Genomic DNA, 23035 nt, shown 5'->3' with positions numbered 1-23035 from the left:
CGCGGAGAGCAAACAAAAATCTATGACTCATGGTGCGGTAAACTGTGTAAATTAAGAAAACAGGAGGCTTTTCTAGCCAGTGAGGAGAAGACAATTTATTATCCCAGCTTTCAAAGCAACAATTTGAATTTAAGTTCAGTTTTTCCTTCTCTTTGATAATTGTAACTATTTAAACCAGTGAGACACTCAGGCGCACCTCTTCCCACTGAGATGCAGTTGCCCGTGAGTTCAGCCTGGCAGCTCTTTATCCTTCTTCCTATCAGTCCTCCTTTTCTCCTTATTACTAATAAGAATTGTTGTGTGAGAACCTCTTAATACACCTCCCACTTAGTCACCAGCTGTTTCTTTAGCCAGAATAACCCAAGTAGCAGGTTTTCAAAGGTCATCTCTGTGACTTTGGGGAGAGGGGTGGGAAAACACCCTATTTTCATTGATTTCCATTTCAGTAGTGCTATTTTGACTGAAGTTTAACCTGTGGTTAACAGGTTCCTTGAATGGCCTAATTATGCCTCCATTTTTTAAAAATCTAGTCTCGAATATGAGAGTAAAAATCTTCTGAAATGTTAAGTTTCTAGGAATAAAAAAGGCCTTACTGAGTTTTTTGGTATTAACTGACTCATTAACGGAATTGTGTAAAGCCTAGAAGACACAAACAGCAGAGGGCTTATTATTTTTATTCATTATGAGAACATATACCACATCTCCAGTGTGAAATAAAGTAAATTTAGAATACTATACCCTTATCATGTGTTAATCAAGACCTTAAGGAATATATAGTTCGATACTTTTTAGGTAAAGTTGTCCATGTTGCACATAACAGACATCTTGCTAATTATGGAAGTATCCAGAGTAAGTAGAGAAATTAAGGCATCCAGAATTGAGTGTTTCTAAGTGCTGGGCTTTGGTGAGAAAAGGAAAATTCCTTTTGTTAAAAAAGCCCCAAGTATTGACTTAAGTATCAAAACGCCATTTGTGGTCAGGGATACAGTATTCCAGTGAATTCTAAATACTAATTACGCAACTCCTTTCATTAAAAAGATGTTGTGGGCTATTTCCAAGACTACCTTTTGAAGAATACAGTGGTGTGATCAGCACTGCTCAAAGCCAATAACAATTCAAAGAACTTTGATCTCTAAAAACAATTCCATACTAGGTAAATAACAGTACCTAACTCAAATGGGATAATGGATATAAAGGGCCTGGTACTAAGACCATAACAAGTGCCCAAACAAAGATGGTGGCCACTTTTGGTGTAGTCACTGCTATTGTGGATATTAGATGGAAGCACCTTTATAACGAAAGAAACAGAAAGAGCTATATGCTTCATGGTGGACCCACAGCTTACGCACAGGAGGGTCTCGGGAATTGGGGGTTGTGATTAAAAGATGTTCTGGGCTCTGAAGTGGTAACTCAAGGGGCCCTGATGACAAAGGAAGTGGAGGAGAGGTAAGGGAAGGCAATTCTAGTGGCTCAGGCGCTGGCAGCTACAGGAAAAGAGGATCTTCTGATGGGCACAGCTCCATTTAATGTTATTTCCTGTTATTATTTTCCTCCTTGTTAGTTGCTTTAGATTTATTCTGAAGTAAATTTGTAACAGGTATTTCTGGAGTTATCTTTTATCATTATCTTATTTCCTGTTATTATTTTTCTCCTTTTGATTTGCTTTAAATTTGTTCAGAACTGACTTAAGATCAGGTTTTCCTGAAGTAATTTTTTCTGGTAATGACCAAGTAAAGGCCAGTTTGTCCTCTTTCTATTTACTGCTATTTCTATGATGAAGATGGTGTTGTGGGTTTTTTTAAAAAATACAGCAGCAGATAGTATAAATCTACTCTTGAGTAAGCATCTAAATACAGCCTCCACCTGAGACTGTGTGCTTGAAATGATTACTTCAGGCATGTAGAAGAATTCAGTATCAGCCAGAGTTAGAATTCATGCTGAAATTTTTACAGTCTTTCTCGAAGCAAACAATATAGACAGCTCAATGTATAATATAGTGTACTGTGCACTCAACAGGTCATACAGCCCAAATATATGCCATAAGTTTCATCCCCCCTGCAAAATCTAAGAATAAGAAATGGTGTAAGTTTGTGGAATGAACAAAGATACCCTTGTCCTTGATAATACATTATAATTCTAAGAATCAACCCTCCTTACATTGGGTTCACCAGGACAAAACATTTTCTGGAACCACTTATAAACTCTTGTTTTCTGACTCAGTGCTGGTACATTAAATAAAAGTTAACAAGTGTTTCTTACTACCAATGTATTACCTGATGGTATCTAAGCTTTACTTGGCTATGAAATAATGAACACACCAGTTCCTAACTATTCAAGAACATTGTTCACTGCCAAGCAAATACTGAGACACACATCCCCCAGCCGCTATCCACCCAAACACCCCGGCTGTTATGAGCATCAGCAAGTCGCACGCCTACCTTAGCAGCATGCATTTGTGAAGTGCATTGGTCATAAACTTCTTTGGGGAAGTCTTTCCTAAGAAGTCTATTCCTTGTATAATATCATCTCACACATGGCTCTGGAAATTTTGCTCAGTATTATTCCATAAGTGTTGAGCACATGTTGTATGGAAAATAACAGAACGATAGTCAGTAGACCTGAGTTCTACCCTCGTCGTTATGATTTAATGGAGGTGTGATATTAAGCAATCATTTAATATCTCTGTAAAATGGTGATAGTAATATCAGCCAAACACAAAGTTGCTGTGTGTGTTAAATGAGATTAGGACATGTAGATGTGCTTTATCAAGCACTACACAAATGTTAGTTACTACTATTATTACATATTCGACCACAAGCCCAGAAGATCAATATAGAATGCTAATGCCCTGAGTTACCTGCCACAGCAGAACCCAAGTTGTATGATACCACCAATACAGGAGCTTCTGATGTTGAAGATCTAACCTTTTTGATCTGCTAGCTCAAGGTATCCAAATTTCAAAATTAACTACACAGGTTCTATGACTATGGAGGAGGTGGGGGAGGAGAAGAGAGAAACGAGAGAAGAATGGGGGAAGGAGGAGATTGTTGACAAACTACCAGTGTTAGTCATCCTCCCTTAATAGACCCCCTTATGGAGAAATTAAATCTACAGATAGTATATTCTTAACTTGTTCACATAAGTACATTAGCTATAAACTAGTATTCATAATTGTATCCTCAAAATCAGACCAATAAATACTTGTTGATTTGTTGCTTGAAAGATTTATATCTCCTGGTCTTGAATGAATTCTGCTATTGAAAAAAGTAATAATAACAGTAGTCCAGCTGATGTCTAAGTTATAATCTGACCGTAGCATCTGCCATCCCATAAAAAAAAAAAATTGCATTTGTTTTGCAGTATTATTCCTGAGGGAGAATTCTTGATCACTAAACACTGAGATGTCCCCAGTGTACCTCAGACTTTGCTACTACGAATATAACTTTATGCCCATATTTGCAACCCATGAATTTTCAGAAAATATCTTTTCTCACCTGCATGACTGCAGCTGAGCATATGGAATATGAGGGCAAACATTTATCTGAGCTGTTCCCACTTGCCAAATCACCTTCAAGTAAATCGTCCATCTGGAGAGGCAGCACAAACTCCCAGCCTTCCTTAGGCTCACCAAGGTTGAGCAACAGGCTGAAGTGTGCCCATCCCTCTCAGGTCCTCATCTATCCTGTCAGGCTGCAGCCTGAGAACGCATCTGCCAGCTTCCACCTCAGGTCATAAAGTGTGGTTGATAAATGGCATCCTCTTGCTTCATGAAAGTATCACTCTCCTTAAAATTGCACTGGAAGAGATATTAGAAGTGTTTTAAATTTATCTTCTAACTTTTAAAAGTAAATTCAAAATTTCACGACCTTTCTAATGAGATAGTAGACACCATAGTCAAAAGTCAATGTGTAACGTATAAAAAAAATATACCTCTGCAAATTTAGACTTTATTCCTCTCATCTCCCCTTATCTGGAGCAATACTGTGATTAATCTGTCATTTGTTTGGAGTATATTATTTCTTTAATTGACTTATTAAGAAATATTATCTTGTATGCTAAAGGCTAATGAATTTATTATAATTCCCACAGCGAACCTGTGCTAAATAAATTACTGGCAAAGCAAAAAAAAAAGTAAATGAGTAAGAATCAATAATAAATAAGTGCATAAATAAATACATAAATAAATTTTGAAAATTTAATCAGTTCAGCATATGTTCACTAGCATACCTCCTATAAGCTCTAGAAGTAGGTCAAAAAATGGAATTATGCCCAATGTAGTCAATTTCCTCCAGGTGTGATTTCCTCCAATCCCCTCAATATCACATATGCCACCTCTCAAGACTGCCTAAAACAAGCTGCTGTTCCAGGAGCTCCCTAAAGAGCTGATGTCTTTGGGGTTCTGTGTGAGCCTTTCTCTAACTTTAGATCCAAATGAAACTAATCATTATGGGGTTCAGCCACTGAAAACTTCACAAGATTTCCAAAGGATAGAAATGGGTTTATTGTTTAACACAAGTCGGGGAGAATACACACCAGAAGGGCTTCTGCTACTCAGTCCGTGTGCAAAGGAGCCACTGATATCCATTAGCAGAGCCTTCCAGATGCTGGGAAAAGGAAAGAATGATAATGCAGTTGTCCTGTTCCCAGAAGACTCACCGGTACTTCAAGGACAGCTCGACCTGAAAGTTAAGAAAATCAATGAATATCTATGCAAGCTTCATCTGGGGATGGTTTTATCAAATGCAGCCAATTAAGGCCTTAAAAAGTCAGCAGCTAGATCAAGCATATGGGCCAGTGTGAATTCACGAAGAAGGCTCACATCTTTTTATCATAAATTTATCTTAGAAACATCATAATTTCTTCTCTGGTGCTACTTCTCTGTTCACATCAGGAAGCCCAGTGGTCTCCTTTCGGCCACAAGATGTGAACTGATGCACCCAGGAAACTCTCCACTAACTTTCTCCTTGGCATGGAGAGAAAAGAAACTGCCCCCTATTGCCTGACCCTTCTCACACCTAGCCTGGCAACAAAAGGCCCCTGCACTTTCGACCAAGCAACACCCTAAATGACTTTGACTTTGAAATCAGAGTGGAAGCAGTTGCTGCGGCTGGCCGCACTGCTGGTCATTCCAGTCCCCTGCATGTGGGGAGACATGATCATCTGGAAGCCTGAACCAGAGTGCAGAGAAGGCAGACAGAGCCTTCACTGCCCCCAGAGGGACCCCAGGGTGCTGCTCTCAGAGTTCGCAACTCAAAGTTCACAACTCTTGTAAGGGCAACTCTCTTGGAATGAGAGGGAGCAGGCGTTCTTCTCTACTCAGAATAAAACACTGAGCACATTGTCACTTCGCCATGTCACATTCTTCAGAATTAGAGGCAGTGGTTTAAAATCCACTCTCTGAGCACTGGGCCAAGGAGAATAACTCAAATGTATTATTAGAACGTAAAGCAAACCCTGAAATGTAACATTATCACCGTGACCAAACCATGAAATTTCTTTTTTAGTTCATGATTATTAATAAACTGCTGTAAAAGGATTGAACTATTTTGCAGAAAAAGTATAGCAGATTAAAATCATTTTCACATATTTAAGATTAGGAACCTGTAATAAAATTGAGCTGGAATATTTTCATTGCAATCTCAAGGAATTCCTTTGAGAGTCCCATACTGATACTGCCCGTGGTATTTAATTAACTTGGCTACTAGGTTCTGCTACGAATTCCCTCTCTCCAACCTTGGATGAGCTTCCTCTGCCCAGTAGGCCTCTTGCTGATTTGTACTTAACACTTTCTCACACCCTCACAGCCCCAAGTCTTTTCCTCTGTTCCAAACTTTTCTCTCCCCGCAGATGATCTCACCCTCTTCTTCACTGGAATTGAAGGGAAACGGCTCCAGCATTCTCAGTCCTGCCCTCCATTCACACTGTGTCCACAACTTCCCCCCACATGAAAGAGGTGTCCTTTCACCCTGCCACGGCTAACCCCTCCAACAGTACTCTTCATCCTATTTTCTCTGCCTTAACTTATCATAAAGCCACCAGCTCTTCCCTCCCCAGGCTCATCCTCTCTGCAAACATGCACAAATACGTTTTAGAAAGCATCCCCGCAGAGTCAGAGATTTCAAGGAGTTTTTGCCCTGTTTCTCACTCCATTTATCACCAATATTCTTGAAAGAATTCTTCATTGATTTACTAAATATTCATTGAGTTCCTTCTACTTCGTGGCAAGCATCATGCTAGATGTCAGGGAGATAACAAAGAATAAAGACATGGTTCCTCTTTCTAGTAAAGGAAATAAGGACCCTTCCACTAAAAAATAAAAAATAAAAATAAAAAAATACAGCAAACTGCCACTTAGGACAAGTGCTATTAAGAAACAAGAATCTGAAATAGAGATGACCAGAGGCCCTATTATAGACAAAGTGGGTAAGGAAGTCCTCTCTGTTGGCGAGATATTTTGAAGACGACCTGAAGGATGAGAAGGAGCCTTGGGAAGAGTAGGAAGAGCACTTCTGGCTGAGGGAACAGGATGAGGCAGAAGTAACCTGGTGTGTTTGAAGAGCTGAAAGGATACTGTGGTTAAAACACAGTGAGCGAGGATGAAAGCAGGATGATCTTAGGAAGCAGGTGGAGTCCGTGTCACGTAAGCCATGGTTAGGAGCTTGGAATTTATTCTGAATTCAATGAGTAGCCATTGAAGTATTTTTAGAGGGCAATAAGGAAATGATACCGCTTGCAGGAGTGTGGAGAAGGAACTGAAGGGAGGCAAGAGCAAAATCAGAGAGCAATTTAGGGGCTGCTGTAGCAGCCTTGTCTACCATGGTGGCAGTGAAGACAGAGCAAAGGGGATAAATGTGCAGTATCTTTGGGAGATAAAATCAATGGGAATTGCTGATAGATTCAGTGAAGGGAGTGAGAGAACGGAGCAATCAGGGTGACTCTACAGCTTCTGATGTGAGAACGGAGTAAATGACAGCGCTCTGGATTACAGTGCGGGGGAATACATTTGGGGGAGTAACAGGTTGAGAAGAAACAAGAGTTCTGTTTTAAACATGTTAAGTTTAAATGACTGCGCAACATGCAAATAAAAATATCAACCACAGATGTAAGAATCTGGAGCTCAAAAGAATGGCCTGGCCTGGAAGTATAAATTTGGTTTGTTCAGCATAAAAATGGTATTTAAATCCACGAGAACATTTAAGATCATCTGGGAGGAGAGAAAAAATAAAAGAGGAGCTAAAAGAGAAAGGAAAGTTAGAGGATAATATAATTTAAAAAAAAGGAAAAAAAAAAAACAGAAAAAGATGCAGAACCAAACCTCAAGTGATATTTAAAGGTTGACTAGAGGAGGAGGAGCCACGTAAGAGAAGCTATAGGAGATATAAAGGGAAAACCACAGAAGTGATAAGAGAAGAGAGATTCTAGAAAGGAGTGGTCAGGTGAGTGGAGTACTTCTGAAAGGTCTGGCATTGTGGAGTTTATATCCCTCTATCATTTCTTTTTCTCATAAACTTACGACTCCTTCAAAGCCCAGGTAAGGTGACATGAACAAAGCAACCACTTTCTTAGAAATCATCAGTAACTACCTATCTCCGTGTCCAATATCTTTTCTCAGTCCTCATTCTCTTTGTTATCTATGAGCCTGTGACATCGGGAATCACCTGGTCCTTTGTGAAACTCCTCTTCTCCGTTGAGTTTCTGTTTATATAACCCATTCCTAGTTCTCCCGCTTTTTGAAAAAAATATATTCTTCTCTGACTTTCCTTTCTCTTCCATCCCTTAAATGTCTGTGTTTCCTGAGGTCTCTTTGGACCCCTTCTTTGAATGCTCTGCAATCTTATTTATTCACAAAGCTTAAACAACTACCCTGTGCCTGATTCCAAAACCCAAATCTCATGGGAAACCCAATCTCTCTCTCTCTCTCTCTCTCTCAAGACTCGGGTTCATGATCTCAATTTCCTGCTCGACTTTTCTAGATCTGAATCATACTGACTTTTTTAAGAACCCTTCTTTGCAAAACCAAACTCACCTTTGCTCCAAAATCTTCTCTTCCTCATATTTTTATTTATGGTGGAACTATCTTCCCCTTGAAATTGTCAAGTCCTTGTTGACCTAGTCTTCCCCTTGATCCCAGACAATCAGTAAATATATTTCTATTGAACTTCCTAAACACATCTCTTTACTCTCCACTCCCGTGTAGTCCCATCGCCACTGTTCCAGTTCAATTGCTGCATCATTCTGCCAGATCTTGCAGAACCTCGTCGGCCCTGGAGAGGAGCTGGGACTGTTCTAAGTGGCATGGGAAGACCCTGGAACAGTTTGATAAGGGGAAAGACATGAACTAATTAGCGTTTTTCAAAGACACTCCCTGATCCAGCTTTAGCATAACTAGTTAACCTCTTTCACTAATCCTCTTCAGACTCACCATGCTCCAGCCCAGCTGAACAGAACCTACCCTTTCTGTTCTCACTGCTATAAAGCTGGTCACCTGATTCCTCCCCTGCAACCCCCTTCCCCGGCTCCAGATCACCCTCTGTATCATTTCTGCCTCTCAAAATATTGCTCCTTTTTCAAAGGCTAGGTATGATCACATCCTCCCCAAGCTGGTAATAATCTATCCTCTGAATTCCCGTGGTAGATTAATTGTGCATCCATCATAATACCTGTCTTGCCCTATTTTGTGTTTTAATGATTTGTGTGTGACATGTCGCCCTCTTATGCTGTAAATATCTTAGGACAAGAACTATGTACCTCTTGTTTTTGTTCCACTATAAATCATAACACGTACCTTGCACACACCAGACCTTCAGGAAATGCCTGCCAAGGTAATAAATGGACAGCCATAATTAACATAAGTTATTGTTTTGTGTACTGATCCAGTCCTAAATCTATGGTGCTATCGCTTCTATATCACTGATGGTTATCCACTTAACTTAAATAACCTTTCTTGGAACACACATTAAAAAGATGGAAAATAAAATTGTGTTATAAGAGAGGAACAAGTATGTAGGTTATTCCCTATCTTAAACAAAGAGAGGTTCTGTTATGCGTCATGGAAAATTAAAGCACAGTAATAAAATGCACCCACAAGACGTGTTGAATAATGATTTAGTGGAAACGTTGCTTTGCCTCCTGTTCATAGGTCCTAACTTTCCTCTCACGTACTTAAGCTGCACATTCTATTTATTTTGTTTTTAGATTACATTGACAACGATTGGCTATGGAGACAAAACTCCCCTAACTTGGCTGGGAAGATTGCTTTCTGCAGGCTTTGCGCTCCTTGGCATTTCTTTCTTTGCACTTCCTGCCGTGAGTATCTCTGCAAAAATAAAGCATTTAAATTAGATCTTAAAGGTTTGTTAGTGTGAGCTTTCACAAATTCACATGCCCAGGAACATATCTATATTGTTTACAAATATAATTTTTCTGATATAATATCGACCTTTCTACATATATCTATGTGGATAATTTATTTAAAATAGTTTTCCCTTGGAGACACTTAACCTGAGAGTTTTATACCAGCTAGGTCTTTATGACCAAATAATAATTCCGATGGCATCGACTTTCTGTCAACATCCTACTAATACATTTAGAATATTTGTAAAGACAAAGATTTCTTTTTAAGCTGATCATTCCAATTTGGTTTATAATATGTGCTACTAAAGAGATAGATGTGCACAAGTGTAGTATTTATCCATTTGAGTGAAAATTATATGACCTTAAAGGGTTTTCAATGTGTCAGATGATTTATTCTTTGTGTCATCATCATTGATTTTTCTTAATGAGCACTTTCTGCATCTTATCAGAATGAAGAGCACATTTATCTTCTTCCAAGCTTCTGATTATTTTCCCCTTAATGGATGAAGCTCCTCCATTTTCTACTTGTTTCTTTAAAGGAAATTGATCAAAATATTACAGTTTGCCTCCATCCACAAGTGGCAGCAGTCATGCTTAAGGAACAATAGCCTTAGTCTTGCTCCAGACACAAGCTGACTCATAGTCACAGTCTCTGCCAAGCAGAGACCCCAGAGCACGCCTCCAAGGAAGCAGAGGGGGTGGGGATTTTCAGCACCACAGGCTTAGCTAACAGGGTTCCTTCTCAGCCTGTGAATGAGTGCAGAGGACATGCTTGTCCTTCCCATGGCCACTGTCCAACTCCAGTTTGACCAGCTGATTCTACCCCAGACCACACAAAATCACAGAGAAGAGACTGAAAACACCATGCAAAAGCTTGAGCATTAGACCTCATTGTGAATTCTGTTTTTGTCATGTGCTACTTCTGTGGCTGTTTTAGTTTGCTAGGGCTGCTGTAACAAGGTATCACAGACTGTGTGGCCTAACCAACAGAAATGTATCGTCTCACAATTCTGGAGGCTAGAAGTCTAAAATCAAGGAGCTGTCAGGGTTGGTTGTTTATGAGGGAGATGAGAGAAGGATGTGTTCCAGGCCTCTTTCCTTGGTTTGTAGATGGTAGTCTTTTCCCTGAGTCTTCACATCGTCTTTCCTCTGTACGTGTTTGTGTCCAAATTTCTTCCTTTAAGAACCCCAGTCATATTGAATTAGGTCCTACCTTAATGATCTCATTGTAAATTGATTACCTCTCTAAAGATCTTATCTTTAAATAGGGTCACCTTCTGAGGAACTAGAGATTAAGACTCCAACATATGAATTTTAGAGGGACACAATTCAGTCCATAACAATAACCTTGGGTATGTTTCTTCATCAGTATAATGAAGGAAGAATTATTACACCCAGAGAAATTTTGTGAAGACCTATATGATAATGCAAGTCCAGTGCTAGTCATTGTTTTCTGTATGAATCTCAATATATGAATTTACTGTTGTAAAGTGACAAAAATCAAAGAGAGTCAAAAAAGCATCTCACTTATTCAGAGTCAACTTATCCAGCAGTCTCAACAATTTAGAACGAGCAGAGCTTCACTTAATAATCAGATTTCTTATAGGAAAATACCTTAAGAAAAAATAAAATGCAATTTGGGGCTTTTTTCCCCAAAATAATGGCATGAAATACCACTGCTTTTGTGTTTATACTCATCCTGAGGCCACATATGTAACAACTTCTGTGATCCAGTGAAACACCACAAACAGGGAAGTTGTCAACCTCTGGGCTGTTAAAATCCACATTATAGGTGCTATCCTCGTGGGAGAGCCTCTTGAGACCTATGCAGAACCTTTTCTTAATTTAGAGAAAATTTTGATGAACATGGCTATATAGCTTCACAATTCTTTGAAGATTATAAACAGCAAATATAAAGATAGACTGATAGAACAAACACTACAACAAGAAGAGATGGTGAAAGACAACAACAAGGGAAGGAAAAGAAAATCTGTAAGCAAGCTATATATAAATGTTCAAAGGCATAAAGACCTAGGGCCAGTGAGTGTTAGGGTCAGCGCACCTCTGGGAGCTGGCTACATCCAGCACAGAGAAATACGTGCCCCTGTCAATAAACTTTGGCCTACTACAGGGAGGTTAAACTGTGTCACTCTTTTAGGTTCAAGATCAGAGACTAAGTAATCATTCTTGGAAAGGTTTCTCAATAAAGTGATTATAAAATTTTATTTATGTAAATTAAATAAATATATGCTGGAAATCAAAAAACTTGCTTGCACAGAACATTCCCTAACAATGCCAAGAAAAGTAAACTTTACCATGGATCTTTTTACTGCAACCTCTGTAAAAGGTGTTGAGCTCTTATATAGTGAGTGAAAGACTAAATGGTTCATATATACCTTTAAAAAAAGAATGGCTGGAAATGCCATTATGTCTTGTGCACCTGCAGGCCGACATGTTGTCTGATTGAGATTTAGGAAAGCACATTGGCATTTTGCTAAGAAAGTTATATGTCGATCATGGGCCACCCGTTTAGGTTTTCTCCCACCCAGGAAACCTGAGAACTAACAAAGAGAAGAGCATTTTCTCATCTTTTCTCTCAAAGTAAAAGGACTCTTTTGTAGATCACAGAGTCACAAAGGCCACCCTTTCCAAGCTCCACTAAGGGGTTACTTTCCCTGAGGCCTAATGAGCTTGCAGAGGCAGCGCCAGCTCTTCGCCCTGAGAGGCAGGTCTTTCTCTTCTTCAGGATGCTCCCTCCCTCCTGCTAGATACTCCTAAGAGTATCATTTGGTCTATCCTGTTTGCCATGTGTGGGGGTATGAATTAGGCTCCTTTAACCTGGAAGATAACAGGGATAAATATTTTAAATGCTTACCAAAATAAATTTTCTTCCCATTTGGTGTTTATGTAGCCCTTCTTGGCATAGTACTAAAATTTAAAACCTAAAAATTTAAGTAATGCGATCTTAGAAAATAGATTACAACAAAACTCAATTTCTAAGAATTTGTATATATAGGTGTCAATATTTGAAGGGATGGCACATAAATTGTACATATTCACTCACTAATCAGTGATTTTATATATATTAATATATTATCTATATTTTATAATAATATGTTATATTTTTAACTAAAATCTATTATATATTTCATAATAGATTTTAACAGACTTCCATTTAGGTTCACTGAGCTGTGTAGTAAGAAAGGTGGTAGAAAATTGGAATAGAGCTATAAAGAGACGATGAGTAGACCCGGTTTAATTGTTGTAATGTACAGTCTGGCATATTTGCCATCAACTAATATATGTTTCTAAGCAATACCAATGTGATTTTCAGCACATTTGAATTTATTTGGAAGATGCAAAGTTTGTGCTATGTGAGGCCTGTCTTCAATTTCCAAAAGGGATTTAACTCTGAGCCTCATATCCACATACTAAATGCTCCAAAATGGTAGCTATTGCTGTTAATTCAATATGTACAAAATCTGAATCAAGCTCCGAGTGGATTACACATAATATGTGGTATAAATATATGCTATAAATTCTAATGTTTCATATTCTCTTACACGTTTATACTTCATGAAAAATGACATTAAAAGGAAAATAAGTAAATCTTTCCTAAATGATCTTAAGTAGCAGGAAAAAAAAATTAAGAGTTAAGAATGACTATAGTTGATTTGGATTTAGAAATGGAGGCCACTTTTATAACCTCCAAATGGAGAGAAATGTTTAAATCTAAAAACAAGATCATACAGTCCAGGTTTTTATAAAGTTTAGTTTGTGCAATCACAACCTCTATGAGACAATCACTGAAAAAGAAATGGAAAACAGAACCTATGATATAATTTCTAATTTTATGGTAGTCATTTATTCTTATTAATAATGAAGTTGATAACTGCTCATTAATAGCAAATAGTATTATCGTATAACTGTATTTTGCATACAGTAGTCAGTCCTCCCCCCACCCCATTATCTGCAGTTTCACTTTCTGTGGTTTCAGTTACCCACAGTCAACCTTGATTGGAAAATATTAAATGGAAAATTCCAGAAATAAGCAATTCATAAGTTTTAAATTGCATGCCATTCTGAGTAGCGTGATGAAATTTCCCACCCTTGGACTCCAGCCTGTACAGGACTGTATATCCATGCTGTATATGCTACCCACTCAATAGTTACTTAATAGCCATCTCCATTATGAGATTGGTTATCAGAGAGAGAGAGACTATATTCACATAACTTATATGACAGTATATTGTTATAATTGTTTTATTTTATTGTTGTTCTTGTTAATCTCTCACCGTGCCTAATTTGTAAATTAAAATTTATTATAGGTACATATGTATAGGGAAAAACATAGCATATATAGGTTTAGGTAGTAACTGTGGTTTTGAGTATCTACTGAGGGTTTTGGAACATATCCCTGTGACAAAGGGAGGATCTACTGTAATCACATTACTTATTATCTAGTTATTGTCACAGATGTACTCAGAATTGTGGATTCTCAAGATAAGAGAAAGCTTAAAGTTTATCTAGAACCCAAAAATATCTGAGCCAAGCTATCATCCAGCTGAGACTTAACACCTCCTAAAGATGAGAAACCCATCACCTCCCCAGGCAGCCTATACTATCTTTGAGTTACTATAAAGAAGTAAAGAAAAGAAAAACAACCATTCCTTATTTGTGATTAATACCGACTTAGTGCTTTTAGGACACCCATATCTCACCTAAGGGTTAGACTCTTTAAAGTTTAATTAAAAGCTAATAATTTATAGCTAGCAAGCAAAATCTACAGACTTGAAAGCAGTGGATCTCTACGTCTCATGCCAATAAAGTGGAGAATTATAGACAAAGCTCGGAGATTGAATTTAGCAAGCTCCAAAAGCCAACCCAAGGCTGAGACAAAACATCTTGATTCCACAATGTTAGACCAAAGCAAACTGAAGACAGGAGCATTTTAAAAAGCCAGAATTTTGGCAAATTAAGATGATAAGCAGAAGGAAGCAAACCAGCCAAAAAAATTTACATAAACATAGGAGGAACATACTAATCTTACAAACCCCAAAATCTGAATAGGTGAGCCAAAACCAAAAAGGCAAGGAATGCTAAAAGTATGAGATTAAAACTCAGGGAAATAGGAATGTGCTTTGCAATTACCCATGCTCTTGTCTTTGTTATACAAACAAGGAAAATGGAAAACCTCCTATGTCTTCAAAACTGTCTTATCTGGATAACTGTCCTTCCCCTCACCTCTTTCACTTGACTTTGATAGGTATAGAATTATAGCATCCCAAAGATTAAACTGGGACAAATTTTAAACACTCCCCCGCCCACTGTTTCACAAATGGAAAATATAAAATTCAGTAGTTTCATCAAAGTGCTAGAAAAACTCCCATGTCCACAGCAGCAAAACTTTAACCGTCCCAGATTTAAAATCCACCTCTGTTCAAAACCACAATTCATGTCCTCCATATTCCATCACTGGATAGCACCATTTATCCTAATGTTACAGAGAAGACCACACAAAAAATAGTTTTTAATAGTGATTTTTATCTGTAATTATGGTGCCTCTACTATACTATAAGAGACAGTAAATGGCAATGCCTCATTGATTTACTAAAGAACAGAAGTTGTTATATTTCTTGGCAGTCTTGCCCAACAACTTGCCATTGGCCAATGGTATTATAATAGAGGTAAATAGTGTTTGTTTGAGTAAGTAGTATGTTTATGGACAGGTTGCATACTGTCTGTCTTCTCTCAAACTCATTTTAGAGAGTTACTTTTTAATATTTATAGTATTTAACAGTGCTTTTGAAAAAAAAGTTGAAGTACCGATTTGTATTTTTTTCCAGGGCATTCTTGGCTCAGGTTTTGCATTAAAAGTACAAGAACAGCACCGCCAGAAACACTTTGAGAAAAGAAGGAACCCAGCTGCCAACCTCATTCAGGTAAATGTCAGTGTAATAGGTAGATGGCAACATCTGTCTCCATAAGCACTTGCTGGGTCATTTTCTAATCTCTATGCTTCATTGCTTAGTAGAGCTACTCTTTTGTTCTGTTTTTTAAACTGAAGCTGGAACTTAACACACAGTCTTGGATTTGGACAAATGTTCCCCCCTCCCAAACAGAAAAATAATACATACTTTCAGTAAATAGTCCAGGTATTGTTCAGGTTAATTAGTCATGCCAGCAAAGTCATGCAGAGGTTAGCAGCCATGTTGCGCCTGCAATAACCAAATACGTCTTAAGAATTACTCGGTGAAACATAATTGATCATCAAGTGATGGAGCAGAACATGGCATTGTTCTCTGCATTACAATTACCTTCTCCAGCCAGATGGATGCCACTGTTCTGAAGAACAGCATATTTGTTTAGAATGTCAAGGATGTATACCTGTGGAATTATTTTTAATGTCATCTAGAGCAATAACTTAAAATAGTTATCTTAAGAGCTGGTGAGATTATGGAATACCTCAATGTTTGAGAATATGAAATCATGAGCATATTATTTGAAAGCTAACTCATAATATACAGGTGTTTAACATTTCATTTCCTTGTCAATAACTCAGGATTTGCTTCAGCACAAAGGAATTCTTCTCCTTTTGCTGTCTATATCTTTTGGGAGTAGCACCATCCTAGAATCAGGTTGTTTAAGAATCATGAAGTATATTTTTCTGTAGATCCATAAAGTGGAGTTGGTATTTAATTATAGACACACTGATTATACAATCTAGTGTTTTCTTTTTCTGTCAGCCAGTGGGAGATTCAGAATTCCTAACTGAAGGGGTTTGAAGTGGCGGTCTGAGGTACTAGGAGACTTGCCTTCATGTTGTAGTAATAAGCACATTGTTTTAATTTAGATTGTAGGTTTAAGTGGGTGGGTTGGGTTGGGGGAACCACTACACAACCCTATCCTTTTCCCTTACCAATTGCTGTGAAATGAAGTAGCTCCAACAGAAATGGAGCAAGGGAAAGAAGTGAGTGAGGGTGGTTTAGTTATACTATGAAAGCAATCTATTTTGTATCTGATGACTAAATGAGGATATTAATCTTTAAATCAAGCTATTCTGCAACTATTGACAAAGAGATGGAGCATTGGGCATAACTTCTAATACAAACCACTGAGGGTCTTTTTTTTTTTTTTAATTTCCATGTTTTAAAATAGTCCTAAAAACAAAGTTAACTTTGTTTTCTTGAAGGAAAAGATCCCTAAGTAGTAGGAGTTTAAGATGTGAAACCAAATGACAATCGCCTTAATGAAAAGAGGTATCACACACTCAAGTGTGAACACAAGATACCTTGAAGCTCAGACTGATAGTCTTTCAGCCTTTGGTGCTTCCTAACTGGTTATGAGGTGTTTCCGTACTTCTAAAGAACTTGTCTCCTTACTATTTTTACCTCTTAATTATTCTTTAATTTATTTCTTATCTTTTAATTCTAGAACAATGTTTTCCAACCTGTGAATGCAGAAGTTATTCCCTGGGTTCCTTGCATCCATCCGGGCACCAAGCCCTGTCTACATATAGAACCAATGATGTATCTTACTTGCTCTCAGGAGAATGGAGATACTATAATTATGAATAAAGTTCAAATTTATTTAAAACTCTTACTAAGTTATTAGTTTTTTACATTTCTCAATGAACACATACTCAAAATACAATCACTTCTGTGTGCAGATCCTTGATACATCTGAATATTGAAAGGGGACTCTGTATCAAAAAACATTTTAGAATATCAGCTGTTCCGTTAGAAAGTGAGCCCTTGGGATTTCTTATGCATGTATCCCTTGTGATGCAATAGAGCTGTTCCACCCAATACAGTTGCCATTAGCTACATGTGACTATTTAAATTTAGAGATTCAATTCCTCAGTGGCACTAGCCACCATTTCAAAAATTCAATAGCCATAGTTGGCTGTTAGCTATTAAATTGCACAAGATAGATATAGAGAATAATATATCTCTGTATTAGGTGGAACTTTCTTGATCTAACTTATTATCAACTACTAAATTGTGCAAAAACAATTTTCAATTGAACTTGAAAATAGAATATTACTCCTGCAGCAAATCATTGGACCAGAGACATTTATATGTTCACAGCCAAAGCAAGGCAAGGCCTTCCTCTTAGGTAACCCATAAAAGGTGGAGAAGAGACTGATTGAACAGCTTTGCCTGGAGATCTAAAATATTATTTTATGGAACTCAGTTATATAACACTGTGATCAATAATTGAACTTATACAAATGTAGGTAACAATGGAGTAAAATCATTAATTTTTCTTTTACTTAAAACTCTAGCTTATATGTTGTTCTGAACAACAACAACAAAAAGAGTGTAAAATGAAAGGCTTGAAACACTCAGGCATACCTTTAAAATCTAATTGTAGTTTCATTCTACTAATCAAAATAGAATCTACGAATTTAAAAAGCAATTGTGTGTCCCTATCCAAATGCAATTAATTCATCTATTAGACATAGGAATAATTACATAAGTATTAAATATATTCATTATTCTGACCCCTAGCCAGAATTTAGGGTGTTAAGCCTTAATTATATATTGTAGAAATTTATTTTTAAGGATGCACTAGATTGCAAAGCAGGCCTCATTTACTGATCCATTCATTTCTCTACCCAATAAATCTGCCTTGATTTGCTGAACACACAAAACATCAAGACCAAGAGCAATCATTTGTTTTAAGCCAGAGCCACTCACTGTCTTTCTAAAGGGGCACTGAAATTTCCAAATTGCTTTCTCATTTGGTTGATACAACTAAATTAACCAGAATTTCAGGGGTTGAGGGAAAAGTTTAAAACCCCAGCAGCTTGCAGCAAATTTAACTGTGTCAATATCTTTGCATGATTCATTTAAATTAACTTTTCATTTCAAGTGGAGCAGTCTGGAAAAAAAAGGCAGCTCTCACTAAAGTTTTAAATGCTTGTCCAAATGTCGTAACTTTTATTAATAATGGCTAAGACTTGTGAAGTGCTTTTTAGTTTGCAGAGTGTTTCTAATACATTATGTCAACTGATCTCCGGCACAAGCCTAAGAAGAGCTAGGACTCAGAACCCTTGTGTCCGAATCTGAATCCATTACTCCTTTCAAATAGCGGCAGTTGCATCCTCATATATATATTACTGAAGCCTTGGGATTAGCACTTAAAGGTACTTCAAAAGTTCCATGTTAGAAGTTTACTCTGGAGAGACTGGGCCAGTTCAGAATGGAGCCAAGATGCTTTACTAGAAACAGAAACAGGAGAATTAAGTGAAAGTTTGTGAAATGAATGCTGACAGGTAACCTTATTTTCCTGAAAAGATTAGAAGGTGTTGCTATAAGGAAACTAGTTGGCCCAAAAGAAAAAAAAATATATGTATGTATATATATATATATGTATATACATATATATGTGTATATATATATACACCTATATCTAGATATATATAAGTATATAGACAGACAGACAGACAGACAGACAGAGACACAGAGAGACAAAGAGAGAAACTTTAGCTTCGACTAGTGAAATAACTGAGTTTTCACCCAGTTACTTTAAAGTAAGGTCACCAGTCAATAAATTTAAACCATTTATGCAGAGCTTATACATCTTTTTTAGTGTTTCTGTCATAAATAAGAACAGATTTAGAAAAAAAATTCTAAAGGTGAAAAATATGACAGTAGAAAAGAAAACAAAAGGGAGATAGAGTTGTGAAAATCTCCTAGAAAGCAGACTACAAACACAGAGATGGAAAATAAGACAAAAAAAGATATGAAAATTGGATGACCCTTCCAGGAGCTCAAATATTCAACTAACAGTATTTCAAAAAAAGTACAGGGAAACTAAGGGAGGATTATCAAAGAAAGATTACATTATTATTCTCTGGAAATGAGTAGCCACAGCAAGAGGGCCCACCAAATGCCCAACCCTCTGAAGAAAAGAAAAACGCCACACTGAGTATACCATAGTGAAATATCAGAACACTTGCAAAAAATGGGATTCTAAATGCTTTCCAGGCAAGAAGTATCGAAAGGTCAAGAAACAGGATTATGTTGGATTTCTCATTAGTAACACTAAACTTAAAAGATAGCAGAACAATACTTTTTAAATTATGGAGAAAAATTATTTCTAACTTATAATTCTAGACCCAGCCAAACTATTCATTGAGTGTGAGAATAACATAATGGCATTCCTAGACATGCAAGATCTCAAAACTTTACCTTCCACTTACTCTTACTCAGGAAACTACTTGGTATATATGTATCTCATCTTTTTTTCCATTCATCCATTGATGGATACTTAGGTTGTTTCCATGTCTTGGCTATTGCGAATAACACTGCAATGAACATGGGAGTGTAGATATCTCTTCGATATTGTGTTTTCATTTCTTTTGGATCTATTCCCAGAAATGGAATTCCTGGATCATATGGTAGTTCTATTTTTAATTTTTTGAGTAACCTCCATACTGTTTCTATAGTGGGATTTATATATGTGTTTGTGTATATATACGCACACAGTGACATATTATTTAACCATAAGAAAGAAGGAAATCCTGCCATGTTGCAACAACATGGATAGACCCTGAGGGCATCATGCTAAGTGAAATAGCCAGACAAAGAAAGGCAAATGCTGCATAGTATCACTTATACGTAGAGTCTAATTTTTTTTGTTGTTAAACTCTTAGAAACAGCGAGTAAAAAGTGTTTGCTAGGGCATGGAGAGTGGAGGAAATGAGATAAAAGGGTACAAACTTTCAGCTATAAAATGAACAAGGTCTTAGAATCTAATGTAAAACATGGTGACTATAATTGATAACACTGTATTATGTAATTGAAATTTGCTAAGAGTGTAGAACTTAAATGTTCTCACACACAAGAAAAGATAAATATGTGAAGAGATGTATGTATTAATTATCTGGATAGGGGAAATCCTTTTAATATATATTTATATTAAATATAAATATAAAAATATATAATCACCACTATGTATACTTCCAATATCTTACAATTTTGTGAGTTAATTATACATTGATAAAGCTAATTTGAAAAAAAAAAAAAGAAGAAAAAGAAGAAGAAGCTATTTGGATAAAATTATTCTTCTAAAACAAGGAGATAAACCAAGAAAGAGAGACATGAGATCCAGAACACAAGAGATTCCACACAGGAAAGAGCAGAGGGAATTTCTAGGATGATAAGGAAGAGAAATCTCAGAACAAAAGCTATAATAGGCCTAGAGAACAGAGTGAGCAGGCAGCTAGGGAGCTCCAGGAGAAAGATCCTTAAAGGAAATATAAAATGGAACTGACAGATTTCATGATGTATTTAACCAGTGGAATCTTAGAGTTCTTTTGGGGGGTTCAGAAATGTATTCATGATAGGTATATAAAGGCAAATCAAGAAATTAAAATAGGGCAACGATAACTACAAAAAAAAAAACAAAAACAAAAAAATTATATAAGAAAGAAAAAAGCCATGGTACATCACATTGCTGATGTAGGAAAAATAGTTACAGAGTCATAATAAAGCGAACACTAAATAGTATCTTAACTAAAAATTGTTGGTAGGATGAGAGGAAGGGAAGAGAGTATGTAAGTGAGATGTCATTATTTTTTATGGTAAGAAGTTCATTGATAGTGCCTAAAATTGAAAAAATCAAGAAATATAAGAATGAGAACAATCCATAAATATTAGGATTCTTAAAAATAGAAGCAACAACTCTAAGAATTGAAGGCGGTTGCCTCTAAAGAACAAAAATTAATGAAAAGCAAGGGAGGGGAAGGGATTACTGATTTTCATCCTGAATCTTTTAATTCCCTGACTTCTTAAATTCTGTATCCTGAAAATAATCAGTTTCATGTTAATTATACCTTCAGATGGCCAGCTGAAATTAAAATTTTCAGAAAGAGTCAAATGTGCCATAGCTGTAATACTCCAGACAATACAAACTAAAAACTCCCTAAAAACTTAATTACGCTAACATTGTAATTATAATTATAGACCAAATTTTGAATTTGTTTAGCTTCCTAGAGCACCAGGGTGGCCTGATAAATGGTAAACTTGGCTTTCATTCTGCTCCTTATTGACTTATCCTTTGGAGAGTATATGACATGTAAATTAAATCTCTCTGGGGCATTATTTTTTTTTCTTGTCAACCACTGTGATTTTGGCTTTAAATATGGGAACATCAGCTACTTGATCATATGGTTGTGGGCTTGAGGTTCAGCTACTAGAAACAAATAGCTGAGAGAGAAAGAGCTAAGGACAGGACAAAGTTATTCGAGTGTAAGAGTAATAGAGTTACACTTTCCACTTCCATTTTGCCGGTTAGCTCATATCGGCCCTGAGATACATGGTCACTTGCTCCTTCTGTACCTCCCATTTATAAGATATTTTTAGGAAAAAAGTAATGAAGGGAATAAGAGCTTAGCAGTTGAGATCAATTTGATAGAAAAAGAGCAAGAAGGTAGGTCTCATTGTTAAAATTTTCAATTTTCTAAGAGTGGCCTCTTTTGCCCCCAATTCTTTATACATTGGCAGATAATTACTTGGTCCCATTTTTTGTTGTATTGTTGTTCGGGATTTTTTTACTGGTGTCTAGTAATGCATATAGACCTGCTGTGTGCTTCTAGTTCTCCATGAGTCTTGCTTCCAAAGAAACTGAGTTCACATATATATGGTGCCTTCTATGAAAATTGTTTAATTAAAGCAGCCATCAATGCCATCACAGCATTGGAGGTTCTCTCAGCCTCTCCACAGAAGAAGCTGCAATAATACTTCCTTTCATTGATTACTCTGAACCACTCTATAAGTTGTGTTTATATAATATTTGCAAACAAAAACTAACATTTCAGAATGATATAATAACTGCTTTATTCTCTATAAGATGCCAAGAGGTTTAGCATAAGTTTTCCCAGATTTGTGGAATAAATTAGCATGAGCCATGTGAGCAAGGCTCCAGGCAAAGAACCCTGCTTCAATTATTTAAACTTTCCTTAATATTATTTTTTTATAAAGAACTCAGGTTCTACTATATATTTTTCTAGATTTTTAATATCGCTTCTTGAACATTTTATTAAACTGTAATGTGCATACAGAAAAAAGCGCATCTCTTGCGAGAACTGACCACTCCAGCGCCAGATAAAGACACAGAATATGTCCAGTACTTCTTTTGTACCAATTCTTAATAACTGTATCCCAAGGGTAACCACTACACTGCCTTCTAAAAATTCCTCCTCCTTTTTTTTTCTTGGTACTTTATAGAAATGGATTCACAGTATGTATTCTTTTGTGTCTTGTTTCTCTCACTGGCCATTATTCATGTAAAGTTCATCCATACTGTTGAGAATAGTTATAGCATACTCTTACCGTGTACTATTCCATTCTGTTAATATTAACAACATATATGTATTCTACTTTTGATAAGTATTTGAGTATTTTCAGCTTTTATTTGTTAAGAATAATGTCGTTTTGAACATTATAGTACGTATCTCTTGTACTATATAAGCACCTAGAAACATATCTGTTGAGTATGTACATAGAAGTCTGTGGCTGTATCATAGGGTAATGTATGCATTCCTACCAAACGGTTTTCCAAAGTACTTGCGTTGATTTTTAACTTTTTGTTCAGCTTGCATTTATTCGATGATATTCTCAGGAAAAGGAATATTATTAGATCTCTGCTTTCTTCATTCTAGGTTTCATAA

At 36.7% G+C, this 23035-nt stretch overlaps 1 protein-coding gene across 1 annotated transcript in view; it reads left to right on the top strand.

Annotated features, from left to right (window-relative positions):
• Positions 1-23035, top strand: part of KCNQ5 (potassium voltage-gated channel subfamily Q member 5) — a 451205-nt gene that overhangs the window by 366429 nt on the left and 61741 nt on the right. Inside the window, 2 exon segments of the mRNA XM_025042894.1 lie at positions 9196-9306; positions 15201-15296. Coding sequence (XP_024898662.1) covers positions 9196-9306; positions 15201-15296 — 207 coding nt within the window.

This window comes from Pteropus alecto, unplaced genomic scaffold, assembly GCF_000325575.1.
Source record: "Pteropus alecto unplaced genomic scaffold, ASM32557v1 scaffold7, whole genome shotgun sequence".
In the NCBI taxonomy this organism is placed as follows: Eukaryota; Metazoa; Chordata; class Mammalia; order Chiroptera; family Pteropodidae; genus Pteropus; species Pteropus alecto.
The sequence above is the reverse complement of the archived record's forward strand: the minus strand, read 5'-3'. Positions and strand labels throughout refer to the sequence as shown.